This window comes from Oreochromis niloticus, linkage group LG7 (genome assembly GCF_001858045.2).
Source record: "Oreochromis niloticus isolate F11D_XX linkage group LG7, O_niloticus_UMD_NMBU, whole genome shotgun sequence".
In the NCBI taxonomy this organism is placed as follows: Eukaryota; Metazoa; Chordata; class Actinopteri; order Cichliformes; family Cichlidae; genus Oreochromis; species Oreochromis niloticus.
Window position 1 is genome coordinate 16797841 of NC_031972.2, and position 17374 is coordinate 16815214.

The 17374-nt window shown below is 40.0% G+C and overlaps 1 protein-coding gene across 5 annotated transcripts; it reads right to left on the minus strand.

The window, feature by feature from the left end:
* Window positions 1-4053: 4053 nt before the first annotated feature.
* On the minus strand, window positions 4054-17265 carry ark2n (arkadia (rnf111) N-terminal like PKA signaling regulator 2n). Of its 5 annotated transcripts, none has more exons than XM_005456212.4 (5): window positions 17010-17265; window positions 15284-16189; window positions 8470-8640; window positions 7921-8032; window positions 4054-7799 (listed from the first exon to the last, which is right to left on the minus strand). In XM_005456212.4, exons 2-5 carry the CDS (start codon window positions 16122-16124, stop codon window positions 7610-7612), a joined length of 1314 nt encoding a protein of 437 aa, XP_005456269.1. In that variant the 5' UTR covers window positions 16125-16189; window positions 17010-17265; the 3' UTR covers window positions 4054-7609. The 5 variants fall into 5 exon arrangements, with proteins under 5 accessions (XP_005456269.1, XP_003451566.1, XP_005456271.1 ...); XM_003451518.5 differs by having other exon boundaries at window positions 15284-16192; XM_005456214.4 differs by lacking the exon at window positions 8470-8640 and having other exon boundaries at window positions 15284-16192; window positions 17010-17260.
* Between the last annotated feature and the right edge of the window lie 109 nt (window positions 17266-17374).

A 17374-nucleotide genomic window follows, 5' to 3' on the forward strand; every position in this document is an offset into this window, starting at 1 on the left:
TTTATCATTTATTTAGTACATTTACATTTTTAAGTGCAAAGTTGCTTTCATGTATTGCAGATAGGGTATAGTGAATTGAACTATGCAGGGATTTATATGAGATGTGCCCTGAAAAGTATGAAAAGGTTTCTATTTAAAGGATCTAAGAGGATGGCAAGATAGGTGTCAGTGATGCTCATAATAAGGAAAATCATATGTACATGGACCATGGGTAAAATAATATTTGAGAGTACAAATGTGAATATATTTAACACTCTGAAGGGTCTTCTCAGTAGCGTTACTCTTGATGCTTCAGGTATGCAGCTCCTTCAGTGGGAGACTGCGGCACCCACGGTGTGGGACGGAGAGATTTCGCAGGTCTTTCCTCCCCACTGCTGTCAGACTCCACAATAAAGACTTTTGCAGCTGATCAAACACACAAACCCACACATGTGCAATAAGACTGCTATATGTGCAATTCTTGTGCAATTCTTCTTCTGACGAAGTTGTATTTTTGTATTTTCCTACTCAGTTGTATATAGTATTTGTATTTCTATTTTATTCTATTGTATATATTATTCTATTCTATTTTATTCTATTGTATATAGTATTTTTTTTTTATTGTATTTTATTGCATTCCAGTGTTTTCTTATTTCTGCTACATAACTTTGCACTTTTGCTTTAACAAAACAAATTTCCCACCTGTGGGACTAATAAAGGTCATCTTATCTTATCTTATCTTATCTTATCTTATCTTATCTTATGGTTGGCTTGAAAAGGGAAGAGAAAATAGCATTATGAAAATTACACTGGATTCAGCAGCATACATGTATTGCAGGACTCATAATGGGCAGCTTGCAAAAAATAGATAAGGCAGACACAGTTGTTTTTTTCACTTGCACTTTTCCAACCTTGTCAAAGCCTCTTGCCTATATTACCCAAAAAGCTTAACAGGTGTCAGTTCATTTAAAGAATCATTCAAAGTTAAGTTAGTAAAAGTGAGAACTTCCAGGGCTGAAAAATTAAGGAAATTTAAAACTGCAAACACCATTAGCTTCAATATGGTAACTTCTAGTAAAAAATAAACAAAAACAAACAAATTACTTTATTGTCCAATTTCATCAGACCAGCTTTCAGTGAAATCATGAAAAATGTCAGTCTTTGTCAACACTGAAACAAGTATGGCAGAGAGGAAGGATGTAACTTGCTTTAATGTTTAAGTGCCAACAGGGGTGATTTGTGACAGACAAATATTCACTGCCTGACAAGGAAAACAGCACAGGTTGTCTTACACAAAAGTGAAAAAATAGGTATTTACTGTTTTTGCTTTTTAGATTGGATTAAAGTGCTGTGATTGGTTGGGCCCAAGCCTACCTATAAGGCAGCCAATGGTTATGCATATGCTCTGAAGCCACACATATGCAACTGAACTCCCTTATAAACAGAATTGAAAAAGGAAAGATATATACTTGGGGAGATCATTTGCCTTGACCCTTGTCAGTGAATAGCAACCATCAGACACGATCATCAGGAAAATGTTGCTGAATGATTTTCTTGATGATCCGATACAGTTCAAGTAATACTTAACTCTTTGAATATTCGTGAGTATATGTCGGCCAGATTTGTCGTACAGCAGAACTTGTGAAAAAAGGGGCCTGTGTCCCAAAAACCTCACTGCCTGTAGTGTTAAGCCTGAAGGATGAAGGAACAGATGGGCCTGTGGAGGCTGAGGGGGTCACAAAACTCTTAGTCCCATATGTCCTCCAGTTCCCGTCATCTAATGCCTTAAGCCTGCTGTGAAACACAAAGAGCCTTTCACGATGCTTTACTATCACTGCTGCAATCAATTTCACACATCAAAACTGCCACTTTATTCCACACATTTATGTAAATTTGAACACAAGCATTTATCAGGATAGCTGGCAACAGTTAACGTATTAACAGAAGCAGCAGCTGAGCTCTCTTTCAGCAGAACCTGATGTAAAAATTATGTGTCCTCACCGGAAATGAGACTTATTTCCACTCTTTATTTTTAGAAAGCCCTCTGGAGGTGGGCAGAGCGAGGATTGAACAAATGAAATGCCATTTTGAAGAAACTGGAGATAACTTGGAACAAAACATGTACAACACAAAAATTCTAAGTGGCATCGTTTAGTGTAAAAGGACATCTGCAAGATGAAGCGCAATCATTTCTGGCTTTGAGAGTGAGCCAGCACATTCACTGCTCTGTGAGGCCACCGCTGCCCTGTGAAAATTAGCATACAGCTGATGTTCTGCCCCGAGGGTGAGAAGAGCTGGCTAAAGGGCTTTAGTTTTTCGTTAAAGGGCCCCGCAGACTGCATTGCTCCACTCCCTCATTGTCTTCTTCATGTGAACTCCATATGTCCCCCTAGTGGCAGGTGTCACAGGGTGACCTCTGACCTGGCATGCTACTTTGGTGGGTGAGGGTTAACCTGCATTGTTCACAGTGAGGCAGTCGTCTAGACTGCTTGGCCACAGAATAAAATAAACAATGAGACATCTTGTTAAGTGCTATACCTATGGTGCCAGTTATACAGTACTAAGTCTTGTGACACCCTCATTTCTTTAAATATTTTGTTTCCAAGGAACCAGACTCTTGTAATTTCTTTTAAAAGTGATCTTGAGCAATAGTTCTCCAGGCTTCTGAAGATCTGTTAAAGTTTTCTTGTGGGCTGCTTTTTCACTCATTTTCAATCCAGGCCTTGTACCTAACCATTTTGTTTGTTTGTTAAGTCACTTAACACTGACCTATCAATCATTCAAACACAATAAAGGATACTTAACTCGAAGGTTGAACTAGTGTTGTTGTTGAACCAGTTTTGTGGTACACAACTTAGAAAGAACTTGAAGTTGTAAACACATAACTTGTTCCCATTTCTTTATTTGCATATAGGAAAAATGTCAGCTTGACATGCGCACTAACAAGGCCATTTCCAAAAAGATATTAGCTTAAAACTTGGCACATGTTGGTGTGGTGTGCAGTGTCTCCCTAAAAAAATTGAGGAAGCTCCACAAGTGGAGTACAAAAGAAGAAGCAGCAGGGCCAAAAAAAAAAAAAAAAATCTACAGCAGATGAGCAGCATCTGAAAGTCATGTCCTTTAGAAGTAAGATGGAGACATTCATCTGGGCCTTCATCTATCTAATGTTCACTGAATCATAAATGGTCTTAATGGGGTCGCTATCAAGGAGTTATTCTTAAGGAAGAGAAAGGTATGTTGAGGTATGCCAAATTACACAAGAACTGGACTGAATACCAGTGGCAACACGTCTTATTATCATGAATATGTACCAAGGACGTCAGGGTAGAGGTACAACAGTGAGTGTCAACAGTCATCTGTAAAACACGATGGAGTCATGGATTGGCCTCCCCAGAGCTTGGACCTCAACATTATTGAAGCAGTGTGGGATCATCTTGACTGAGAGCAGAACAAAAGGCAGCCAACATCCAAAGAGAGCTTTGAATGTCCTTCAAGAAGCCTGGTGAAGTATTCCTGGCTGTGTTGAAATATAATGGCGGCCATACCAAATATTAATTTCAAGCTATTAGAACTGTACAAACTATTTTTGTCTTATATACTGTCTTTTCATGTTTGCACATGTTTCAGTAACTCACTTATATTGTTCCCTCTTACCTTATAGTTATATTTCATCATGAAAATGTAAAAGGAATGAGGGTTGACTCGAGACTTGTGCACAGGACTCTACAGATAAGAACATACTCAAACAACACTCACAGTAAGCAAGAATTCAGATCCATTTATCAGTCTTGTAATGACATGATTTAAATTTTGAGGGTGAACTGTTAAAAGTGAAATTCAAATTGCACTTTATGCTAAAGTTGTAAACATACCTGAAAGGCTGAAGCATGTCACCATCTTCGTCTCAGATTAATTACACCACTTTGGTCTGCCAGAAAAGGCAGCCAATTTTGCATTCATTCAATCCCCCTCTTGCCAATTTCCCCAGCAAAATCTTGACACCAGTCACAGCACACGAGCAAAGACTGCAAATATATGCTTGTAAAACACAGAAATAAATGACTTGACAAGAGCTCATTAAATAACGGTCCGTTTATTTAGTTTTAAAATAGTTTCTTTTTGTTCTACAGACATAATTTCAAGGAAGTCAGGGACTTGCAGAAGCAACAAAATAAACACTTCTGTTAAGTTAAAATACTGACAGCAAAACAGAACAAAAACAGAAGAGCGAGGCTGAAATAGCGGTAATGACGATAACATCGGAGCTGAGGATGAAAGATGCCACCAAACATGCTATGTGCAACCAGCATCACTGCCCTGGTTTCTACCACACTTATATCACTAAAGACACAAGTGATGCCTCACTAGCGTTTCATAATAGTCCCACAGAAAAACAGCAAAATGGTTTTTGCAAGCTGAAGTGTTCTGGTACAGAGTTCTTACAGTGGTAGCTGTTTATAACAGAAAAAACTGGCCAAGTAAAACAAAATATATATTCAACAATATATTCAATTTGTAACTATATTCGATCTTTTCACAGCAAATTCACTGACTTCCAAATGAAGAGATTCAGATTCACATAGCAAATTTCTAAGAATAAATTGGGAAATAAACTGAGAACATAAGCTCCATATAGACTTTGGTTTAGATAATTCAAATTTTCCCTTTCTGTGACCAGCAGAAGTTAAAATAAATCTATAATTATCAAGCGTCACTTAGGAAAGTATATGTTATTAAATATGCAATTACAAGAAATGTGTTAAAATAGCCTGTAAAGTTGTTGATTACATTTTTTTTTTTAGCCAGCGTGGCTGCAGTACTGCATGAGGACAAAAGAAGACAGCAGGAAAGAGAGCAAGCAGGCCCTGAGGATCAGGGTTGAAAAACAAAAAGAAAAACAGAAAACAGTTTATACAGTAATCATCTCATCTATAAATGCCCCATAACTCACACATGGGGCATAAACTCAACATCACTTTTACTCTTTTTCTATAGATATATATGTATAGATATATGTGTGTTTGTGAAATTCACATCTATTATTAAAATATTTATTGTTGCGATAGCAAAATCCACTGCTTTGTAAGGTAAAAGAATAAGCTTTAAACCTTTCTAAAAGAAAATAGTGCACATTTCAAGGCATTCAGGCCATCTTGCTTTGCAGTATTCATTGGAAGATACATTTCCTCAGTTATTATAAAGGGGTCCCCAGAGTTTTAAAGGAGTTTGCATCCATTCAAGATAAGCATGCAAACAATAAGTACAACCAGCCAGCACGGCAAGGACATACATTCACTGATAATTAAAGTTGCCCTTGGACACTCGGACACTGTAACAAAAGTGTGGCTTCCAATGCATCTTCAAAAACAAAAACAGCACTGTCATAGTGTTTTGTAGCTTGGTCTTTTTTTTTTTTTTGCTTATTTTCTTCCCAGACTTCAAATCACAGGTGTGCAATTAATTTTCCCCAGGTGTCACATGACAAACTTGGATTCTTGTGGAGGGCCCAAAAAACAAGACAGCCCCAACCAAAAATAAAGTTTTATTGTTTCTGTAATATAGTGGCAACAAACAAAAACTGAAATGTTAAATCAAGTGACTTCTTCAGAAATGTTTATTGGCATTCTGGTGATGAGTAAACATTAGATGAGAAGATCGATAACCTGACTGTGTGAAGCTAGAGGCCAGTTAGCTTAGTAGAAAGAATAGAGACAGCGGAAACTGCAAGCACGCTCGTGTCCATCTACTTGACCTATTTATTTCTGACCATACTAAAGTTGGAGAAACCAACTCCCAAGTATCTTAAACCTGCGAAAGTCACGTGGTCTGTCAATCTCTATTCTTTTTAACAGCCAACAGCAGGTGACTCCTCTGGCTGCAAAAAGACTTCTGGTTGTGCGTGAGCCTATCAGAAAACAGCCATCAACCTGCTTGCTCTGTAACCTCACTAAACACTTCCCTGATGACTTCATGGGCTCCATCACTAGTTTCAGGTCATACAGAATGAAACGTGAAGCTCATTTTGTAATTTATGGGTTACATAAGGAGTATAAAAGGAGGATAACTGTTAATGACTCGTCAGTCAAAGACCAATGTGTACGCAGTGTCCTGGGTTTCACACTACAGCATGTAACAGCATTTTAAAAAAGTTTTTTTTTACTAGTCATACTGATATACCATGTGTTAATTAGTAAATGCAAAGGAACTAGTATGTGGCTCTTGGAGAGAGTGTTTCCCTGATTTCTGTCGAGCGAATATAAATGGACTGCAGTTTTAGTTTTTAGTTTTTGTCACCCACCTAAAACACCCATTCACACAAACATTCATCCAGCACTATCACACAGTCAGATGCAGATTACACATTAATGGGAAGATTCTGGAGTTCAAAATTATGACCCTTTTGACATGTGGATAGATGGAGCTAGGAAATCCAAAAACCCCACTCTCCAATTATGGGATGCCTCACTCTCTGTGTGGCTCTGAAGATTAAAGGTCCTCTACTGATTGGACGGTCAGTGATCCAATCCCTGGCTCTTCTTCATGTCGAAGGATCCTTGGGCAAGATATTGAACCCCGAGTTCCCATTAATGCATGCATGTACGAGTGCTTAGGCATGGACAGAAAAAAAGTGCTTGTATGAATGTGGGTGAAGGGAAAAGAGCGATAAATACAGTCCATTTACCACTCTACCTCAAGAACCACATCCACCTAGCCCTAAACTGCTTTATTTTTTAAATAGATTTCTGTTACCAGTCTTCTCATCTAACTCTCTAAAAATAGTGAAAGTTTCCCTAAATATCCGATACTTCTTTTCAAATGAACCAAAGCACTCACTGACAGCATCAGAGCATGGGTTGTACACCGTATAGTAAAACAATCTACAAAGGCAGACGGATCTAAATGCAAGTCCAGTGGCAAGACCTTTGAAAATGAGGGGAAAAAAATAGAAAGTTACCCTTGACAGGTACAAAGTAAACTTTGTCATTTATCTATGGTCTACTGTACAACAGAAAGTGTACAAGCTGCCATTCTTTTCTGACCTCAGGTGGCTGCAGATTTTTTTTTTTTAAAAAAGAAAAGAAAAAAAAAGCCGAATCAATTCTGAAAACATTCCATTCAAAGTCTGTAGTGAAGCAGGTTCACAGCCATGTCGTGATACTGACCTGCTCTAAAGCAGCAACTTGAAATGTTCACTATACGGCTTGCAAGCACATGACACACTGCCTATATCTGGGTTTGAAGGGTAACTGAGGTATTAAATGAAGGGAAGATATTGCTATCATTACCAGATAAATCATTCTTGTACATTTCCACCTTCACTTGAGGTGCTGTGCCATTTAGATGCAGCTAAAATTCATAGCTGACAAGCCAAGGTCAGGGAATCTCACCAGTTGAATGGCTTTGATACATGATTGTTCAACAGTAAAGTTAAAAACAAAAGAGTGCTCTGGAGCAGGAAGAGTCCACAAGCGGTTACAGGCGAGGCCACAACTCTAGAAAGGATTCAGTTTAGCTTTAACGTGGAGGACAGGCAAGATGGATGAGGAGCAGTTGGAGGAAGAGATGTGTAGGGAAAAAAAGTCTTCAGTGTATACGTTGGGGTTTTTTTTTTTTGTTGGTGGTTTTTTTTTTAAAGTAGGTATTTGTGTCCGGCGTCCTCGTCCAGCGTGAGGTCCACCACTTCAGGAGGGGACACCCAGTTGGGCTGAGGGGAAACAGTAGTCCAGAGCTGTGATTGATTTGTGCTGTTTAACTGCTCCCCTGAGTTTTCTTTCCAGGAGGACAAACTCTTTATGACCCCCCCGCAAGGATGGGCGCATCTAGATTTGAAAAGGAAAGAAAAAAAAAAGTAAAAAATAAAAAGTAAAAAGTTGAATTCAGTGGAGGGGTGGGCAGTAACAGTAGAATTTTACAGTTAGTTTCCCCACTGAAAGTCTTTACCGTGCTTTTTCTTGCACTCCGACTATTTCCACCTCACTGTCAGAGGAAACAATGTTAATCTGGCCCTTGTGCTGAGAGCTCTCCTTGTGCGACAGCTCTGCCTCCATGTGGCCTGAAACAAATGTAGAGGAACACAGTCACGCTTTGTGAGGAGGGCCGAAGCAGTAGAGCGCTTCAGACCTCGCTGACACATGAAGACAGCAGCTGCTTTGACACAGACACACAAAAAAGACAAAACCCCAACACAAAACAGAGATGAAGCTGACAGTGGTGTTTGTAAAACTGACTGGACAGCATGGAGTGACACATTAGATGGCTGCCTTTATATTCATGTTCTGTCGGCTGCAAAAAGGTCAAGACTTTTAGTAACATCAAATGCCAGCTGGCGGTGTGTGGGATAAAGAGTGCTTCAAAAGTGTCTTGCTGAGATTAATAAGACCGCTTCCTGCCACACGGCACATTTCAGCTTACTGATGACAACCCATGCCTTTAAAATGTCCTGCCTTCACTGAGAGGATTGGAATTTATTATACCGGGTTTGTAACTGACCTGAGGTAGAGCTCAGAGCTCTTATACACCCAGAGTGAGCTGCCATATCCTGGCCTCTGTGTGTTTTTAGCTCATGCTTTATCACCGTGGGCCGGACTGCCTCCACATTCATACTCTCGTGGTTAGAATCAGTGTCTGAAATATCATAGTGACCCACTACTGGAGGCCCGTCTGCAGAGAACAAAGAAAACACTTCATTATTCAAATCATGCCTGGGAATAGTGCGACTTCTGTTTGAATGAGAGACTGGACACTGCTTCCACAGACCCGCTAAGTCTTAGCATCTACAATAGACACAAGAAAACCCCCACTGGTCCCCCATTTCCCCTGAAGTAAAGGTCTATATTAACTCTAAAATAAAACAATAATGCATTATACAACATTATGGGTTTTTAAAGCCATGCAAATGGCACTCTTATAAATGATGGTTGTATTTGAAGCACATCAACAAACCTTTTGTTCTTTCCATTTATTGCTTTTTAAAATAACAGCCATTCACATAAAAACTACACTCGAGTACAGTCGTTACAAAACACATTTCAAAATAATCTTACTCAGTGAATGAAATGTAGTGGGGATAATCAAAAAAACAAAACAAAACAAAGCCAAACAACAGGAGTGTAACTGGAAGAGCGGGAGCACATATCTTTGTTCTACCCTGTAAAAAGGAGTCCCTGGGAGAGAGAGAGAGGGAGAGAGAGACAGACACAGACAGACACACACTCTGCTATCCAGACATCTGTGGGTGTGTGAGAGGGGTTTTATATGGACAGCAGGTACTGTGAGAGAACACTGCCTATGAATAGCTGATATAGGTAGATACTAGGGTTACCAAAGAAACCAAGCACTTGCCAATATAAAGGCCATGTATTAGAGATAGAAAAGCACTAATGTAGACCAGGTTAGTGTCTTTGGTAAACAATGGACTGTCCTTGCTGTTGTTTTTAATGCACATTTTGATTTCATGCACAGGCTCTCGTTACTGTGCTGACAAAACTGTTGATTTAAAAGTCATTCTAGTTTTAAGGAGTACAGGAGAGCTGACGCTGGATCTATTTAAATCCGTAATGGCAAAGGAATTATGCATTACAAAACAAGCAATATTCACACAATATGACACTGTTAGGTCAAGGGAAAACAATCAAAAGGGAAAAAAAAATAGAGATAAAATGTCCCATCAGTCACCATTTATCAGCATAAGGAAAAGCTATAGCTTGCACACGTGCTGCTGATGTAAACTAATTTGGCCTTGCACATTCTATATACTAATATACTCGCATGCAAACAGGTGGGGGAAACACGTCGCTTAGCTTTAGGCTCTGTAAAAATGACAGTCATAGGGCTACATATACACATATAGAGAACACTTTTTAACATCTTAACTTTAAATATGATCAGGCCAAAGATTCCTTCATCAGTCTCTGTGATGGTTGTTAGCAGTGTTTAGAAATAAGACCCAAATGGTCATCTACATCAGTGAAAACAGTGTGGGGGGAGGGGGGTTCAAGGAGGATTGTTTCCTCCCCCCTTTCAAAGACCACAGGATGTGAACCAGAAGGCCACTTGATCACATAGATCCGACTTTTTCTTTTCTTTTTTAATTAGAAAAAAATCCGTAAACATTGCCATGCACCATACTGCAGCTGTATTACTGCTCTATATCTGCACGTTTGATGCCTGGGTTTTCAGTTTAAAGTCAAGATGCGAATACGCAGTGCCAGGTGGGGACACTGGATAAACTGGCAGACCGGTGCAAACAAAAATTGAAGTAGACAAATACCCATTACTATAATATGCCAATGCAGCCAATAGCCACAACAAAAGAACCCATGCCTTATATGATGTTCAAAATCTACACCTAAGCTACTAAAATAACCACGAGGAGTTTTCTTTTTCAAATTCCTCAATCACTCGTTTCATGTTACTGCGCAAATGCAGCGCCAGCAGCAAATGTAACAGAAAGGCCTTTATTTAAAAATGTAAACACGTCTAATCCTTAATATAGATTTTTAAAAAAGCAAGAAATTGTGTGTGTTAGTATATTGTGTTTATATTTATAGGCATATCTATGTTTAAATGTTCTGTTAGTAAAGCTATGCCACCAAAATAAAGGTTGTCACAAGATTCTCCTGAACCGTTTACAAGCAAAGTGCCAACAGTTCAAGACAAACGGCGGGTATGCAGTGGTAAACCTGATTCTTAAGGAAACAGCACTATAATGCTTCACCCATCATTCCCAGCATGAGTTCGGAATGACAAGGCACATGCTATTACACAGCAGCACCCCACTTAACACTGCAATGATGGCTACCCATCATTATAGTTCATATGCTGACTGAAAGAAATAAAACAGTTACTCTGTATGTGTCAAAGAGGGTATTCAGCTGGTGCTGAGAAAAAATGAAAGAAAGAAAGCAAAGCAATACAATAAGAGCCCTGACTCAGTCTATTGAGAAGCCATGTTTCCGTGTCACAGATGCTGCAGAAATCAAATAGGTGAGTTGAATTTTTCTCAGTGTCAAATCTCACAGTGATTCAGTGCCAGCACACATGCTGAGCCTCAGGGGCCCGTGCTACAAAGCAGGATTCCAAGCTAGTGGAATAACTTCAGGTTTTCAGGGTTCCCCCGCTTCCAAATTCAGTTCTTTCTGCGGGTACATTGCCACATTAGACCACACCAAAATACACGACCTCCTGAGCAGGTCATGTTCAACATAACAGACGAACCTATATAAAGCACCAACTACTGACCAATTGGTTGTCTTTTGTGAAGATCCTTTGGGCTTTACAGCACATGTACTGAGTGGGTTTTATTTCACTTATGCCTGTGAGCATTTGAGCCCATTTCTTCTTTCCATGTGTCTTTTTATAGCAATATAATGCTAAATCAAGACTCTTTAACCGATTAAATTCCAGTGCATTTGACCTTATAAAATTTGCAAGAATTAAAAAAAATATTTTATCTGATGTCACTCCATTTAACATTACCTGGGTTGTAGCTGAAACAACAGAGCTAAAATTATCTAAATAAACAACCACAGGCAACACATGAATTGGAAGAAATACATCATTGTAATTCTAGTCATATTTTCTTTTTTGTCAGTGATGGAGCATCATCACTAATGGGCCTTTTAGTAAATTGCACATTCACACAAAATGCAACTTTATGCCAATTTTTCCTCCTGGCTTTAATTTTCTTCATATCAGGATTACTGTTTGTTCTGACTTTAAGTGGCTATAGTCCCATAGTCTTTGCAGTTGGTCATCTGGTGCCACCACCACGCATGTTATGCGAAAATGCTCATAGCTGGGTTTAATTAAAAACAAACAAACAAACAAAAAAACCCAACCGATAACCAGACTCCTTGTGACTGTTTTTGCTAGGCTTAATAAAGCCATATAAAGAAGACATGTTAAACCTGCTTCATAGCACGGGCCCCTGGTCTGCACAGAGTCAAGTTCAAATGACCAGTTCAGGCCCAGCTGCTGCTGGTGGTGGTGTTTCTGTTTAGTGCCCTCACATCCTTGAACGGGTATACCCCATTGCTTTCTGCATTAACTAACTCTACACTTGCCGAGATCAAAGTAAGAAACTGCGAGGGGTGAAGCAGAAGTGAAATCTAAACATTCAAGAGACCAGGGTCTGGAACACCTAGATTTCCATTCTGAGTGACAACTTCAGGGTGGATGTTGTTGTTGTTGTTTATAGGGGTGTGGGTGAGACTGTTGTTCTCTCGTGCCAACATGTAGGCAGCCATAGTCTCTGCAGACTCTGAAGATGGCAAAAACGAGCTTGGGGGGGAAGGTCGTGCCCCCTGTGAGGGCTGCTGCTGCCCTTCTGGGCCGTCACTCGAGCGCTTGGAAGAATCGTTGTCCGAGTCGAGGTGTGCAAGCTTTTCCATCCAGACGCGGAAGCGCTCCTCAGTCTGACGCTGCATCACAGCAAAGCGCGTCATGGCCTCCTCCAGAACGCTGCCGATGCCGTTCCTGTCCCACGAGCCGCTGTCCAGTAACCCATGAATCTGGGATCCCACCCTGGATCTCTCCGAAGCACGTCTGAAGCCAGCTTTAAAGACATTGAGGCCAAGCCATAAGAAAATACAGTAGCACTTTCATGCTTCGGAGGTGGACTTTTGCATTACAGAGAAAATGACAGTTTGTTTCAGGTAACGTGCAGATCGACTCTTTTCATGCTGATGGACTACATCATGCAGTTGTAGCACTCAAATCTGTGTGCGGGATGTAAAAATGGCTGAAAACATTTCATGTCCTACAGATCCCTGAAGGAAGATAATTGGTGGTCTGGGGTGACTGATCGAGTGATTTGGAAAACGTGTAAGATTTTAAAGTAAATGCAACCACCCAAAGCAAAATAACTTCAAATCTGCGCTGCAAAAGCAGCAGACATAACTAAGAGATAGACTTTATATAAGCCAAAGTACCTTTACTGATGCTGCTACATATAAACAAAAACAATTTATTAAGGATCATCTATGAAACACAAGAAACTAAAATTTGATTTTAATGTAAAAATGATAATAAAATACAACAAGTTACATACTAAAGAACACAATCACGATCAAAAGATCATCCAACAGTAAACCGAGTGCTTCTCTTCCATTGGCAGACCTTTAAACACCAGCCTGATAGGACCTACTTCTGGAGAATTCAACTCACCCAAGAGATTTCTACAACACGTAAGCAAACTCACGGGGTCTAACGTGCATGCAGGCGTTACAATCAGCGTTTGCCAATGAGTGTTTATTCCAGGTAGACACCTCTGGCCCACAGTTTAGCAAAAAGCCATTCTCAATTAGATTTGTATATATTTGTATGCATTTAGACTTTCAACTGGATGACACAAGAACTCATGGGCTCATCTAAGGTGTTACAAAATCATTTAGAGTATAGGAAAACACCCAACTACATTTCTAACATGATTCACTGTAGGAGGAGTGAAGTGTGTGATGGGTCAGGACAAAAAGAATACTGAAACATTAAAGCATATTTAGTAAGGACAGAAATGCAGGAAATGCAATACTAAATGCCCAACAGTTTTCATGTGAATGAAATACTTGGTAAACTCACTCTAACAGAACAGACTAATTACTTACGAGGTTAGGCAATCTAATGAAACAGAACATTAGACATCGGATTTTATGTCTTTACTCATGTATAAGCCAGTATTTCTAGAGCTTACTGACACCAGTAATGGCTGCAGAGTCTTGCAACTCAGCGAGATCATAGTATGTCTATTTAGAGCAAAGGCTGTGTATATTAATGGCTGACTTGTTGAACTGCAGAACTCACAGTGAAGGTTACATTAACTCAACTCTTTTTAACCACTCTGAACTGGACAATGTTGATTAGACTCCCATATCAAGTCATCAGCAAGAAAGAGTTTCATGACAATGTTTAAGTCTCTTTCAGACATGGGATATGTCAGATTGCTTGCTTTACCATTCTGTTCTAGTGTTGGTTGTCATTCATAAGACCCTTTTCCATCAATACGTACTCAGATCGACTCGCCAGGACTCGACTCTGATCGACTGGTTTTCCATTACAATGTAGTACCTCCTAATGTGTGTGTGTGTGAACGACGCGATTAATATGTGACATGAACGCTACAACAAAGGTGGACGTTGAGGCAAGAATATACCTGCTGCTCGGTCTGTGGCTTTTAGCCAGAGTCGAAATTGTTAATTATATTATTAATGTTGCTTAGTTGTTTAAAGCTTCACTGATATAACAGTGATGGGGAGACCCATGCTATGTGCGTCTTATTTGCAGGATTTCTCCAGCCAATTAAAAAAAAAGAAAGAGGGCTTCCAAAGAAGTTTTGACCTACCACCAAAGAACCAAAGAAGAATAATCAGGTGATGAAACTATATTGAGACCATTTTTTAAATGATCTTTAGTTTACTTTAAGCTTTAAATACAATTTTATATACACTGTTGGCTTATAAAGTGCCAAACAAAGTGACAAGGATACTTTCAACTCTGAAGAAGTGTAATCTCATTTTTTGAAGACTGGGTTTCCTCTTTCATCATCACAAGGACCAGGTTCTGTATGTGTGAGTGTTTGCTGTAGTGGCTCCCAAATACAGCATATAGGCTGTGAGAGAGCGAGTGAGCTTTATTCTGGGTTGGAAAAAGTGAAAATTCTTCATGATGGATGTCTTACCAAGACAAATGCTAACAGAGACGTGCAAAGTTGCAATTTCATCAATGCAACTGCATATATTTTAGACTTGTGTAATACTGAAGGTGATATCCAAATGCAGGTTGAACCTACAGCAGCTTCAGCCTGTAAGAGTGACGCTCTGTTGAGACTTCTAGACAAAAGTGAACAGGATGATTGTCCAGCCAATGTATTCTAAGATGATGTCTGTCTGACTAAAAACAGCATATGTCTGAAAGGGGTAATGCTGTATTATGACTAGGTGCTGGTCCTCTAAACATATACTGTATACATCTAAAGACAACTTGAATGAATATAGACATGGATGGGAAAATAACTAAGGAAAGAAAATGACAAAACAAACAAAGCAGCCCTGTTATTGATTTGATGTTAGGAAGGATTTGTACAGTTCTTGAATCAGTTTAATGATTTGGTTGACAATTTTTTTTTTACTCATGCAGGCAGACTCTGTTATGTCTAACTGATCAGTAGTCAATACTTTCTTATGTTGTAAATCAGTACTAGTCTGCAATGTGAGTCAGAGATTTACATGAAATACTAAGTGGCTGCTAGTGGACAGTGATGGTAGTAGTACTGAGCTCTTAAGCATGCGTTGTAAACATCGGTTATTACCTGGAATATCTGTCTTGATTGTCTTGCTACCCCCTGAGGTGTCATCATCCTCATCCTCGGAGGAGCTGGTGCTGGAGTCACAAGTGAGCTCGCTGTCACTCGTACTGCTGTCCTGCAGCAGGTTGTACTTCTTCCGTGCTGCTGCCTCTCGTTTTTGCCTCAGGAGGCGCATGCGCTCCTTGTGTTTCTGACTGCGGTGACCTTTCACTTTTGAAAACTTGCCATTGGTTTGTTTTTCCTGGCCTCCTGCGGCTGCTATCACGGTGGGCTGGCAGCGGTTCTTCTTTGCAGCCATCGTATTTGGAGGCACCTCACTCTCTGAACGTGACCGTCGAGACTTCCTCCCCCCTGCAACTGTGGCAGATGCTTGCATTCCTCCTGCCTGCCCAGGATCACCTGTAGCTTCCATGCTGCCCTCTTCCTCTTCTCCTACGGGAGGAGCAGCACCTTCTTCCCCTGAGGAGAGTGTATCAGAGTCAGCCAAGTGGCCACTGGATGAAGGCGAGAGCATGCAGGGGTTCGAGGAGTCACTCTCGTAGATATGACGAGACACGGGTTTGTCACTTCCTGTTGAGGCATGCTGAGATTCTGGTGAGTCTCTGCGAAGCTCCTTCATCAAGCATGGCATGGACAGGAGACTCTGCTCACCCTCTGTATGCAAGGGGCTGTCAGCCTCCTTTTCCCTTGGGGGCGAACTGGTACTGGTAGTGGTTTCTGTTTTCAGATGCTCATCCTGCTCTGCTTGAACAGAAGCTGTGGCTGATTGAGCTTCATCAAGGCACTCTGAGGGGCACTCAGCATCTACAAATTCTTCTGTCTTTTCTGAGTCAGCCATCTTCATGCTAATTGAGCCCAGCGGCCAAAGGTCCAACAAGCATGGACCAATGTCCCTGGACAGGACCTCACCTGCTGGAAGAAATGAAGCATCACAAACTTTAGTTAAACAATCTAAATAAAAATGTATACAAGATTTTTATTAACAGCACAAACTTGAAAGACAATAACAATTTTTTTAAATTCTTTTAAAGAAAAGAATTAAATGAAAAAAACACCACAAATTAAAATGAATATCTTGCATGACATATAAATTCTTTACTACAACATTTATTTGGAAATATTTAGGACACTGAATAATTAACAATTATTACTATAATCGTAAATCAAAGCTGTACCCTATACTAAAATAAATAAAAGTGGAATATTATAGTTTAATACTTCTTCCTTTCTACTCCAATTACTGCTCAAAGTATAAAACAACACACAGACACATTAAATGAGGGACAATATTTGGCGAGAATATCTTTTTAACGGTATTGCTAGTAGGTGCTAAGCATCTGATTTAGTTTTAGGTTTCACAGACAGCGAAAACGGCACTTTTAAACAAAGGTTTAAACCCATTAAAGTACCCGTGTAAACTACAGGATGTTTATTTGTTCCCGGATAAATTACTTCAGTTAGTTGTGTCAAGGGCTAGCTGGAACTAGCACATCCTTTTAGCTGCACAGTGAAGCTAACCTCGGTCATAACCTTAAGCTTCCCAAACTTGGAGAGAGGCAGACGTGGAAAAAATATTCACGTTGCAAGATAGCTACCTCCCATTAGCCTAAAAATGGAAGCGCTACGAATCCAGCCAGAGCTGTAACAAGCAGGATAATGTCAGCAGCTATCAGTCAAAAGCGATAACCAACTTAGCCTTTTAAATAGCACTCGGCTAGTTACAACTTACCGCAGAGTTACTTATATTCTTCTTTTCCAAGTGTCACACTCGACATCTTCAGTAACGTGCAACCTCTCTGATACGTGATATGTAAACTGTGCACCGCTGAATGCACTTGACTTATTTACAACTTGGAAGAATTTGAATGTGTTTTGACGCAGAAGACTCGCAGCTCCGCGAGCCCTGTTTAGCAGTTAGCAGTTAGCTGTATGTTTTTTTAAAATGTCTCCATCGCTCACAAAGCTACGTGCGCCACTTCCGGTATGCGCTACTTAGACGAGCGCCCCCTATTGTTCGGAAATCAGTACTTCTTCTTCTATGGGCTTCTCTCAAAGGGGGTCGCCACAGCGGATCATCTGCCTCCATCTTACACT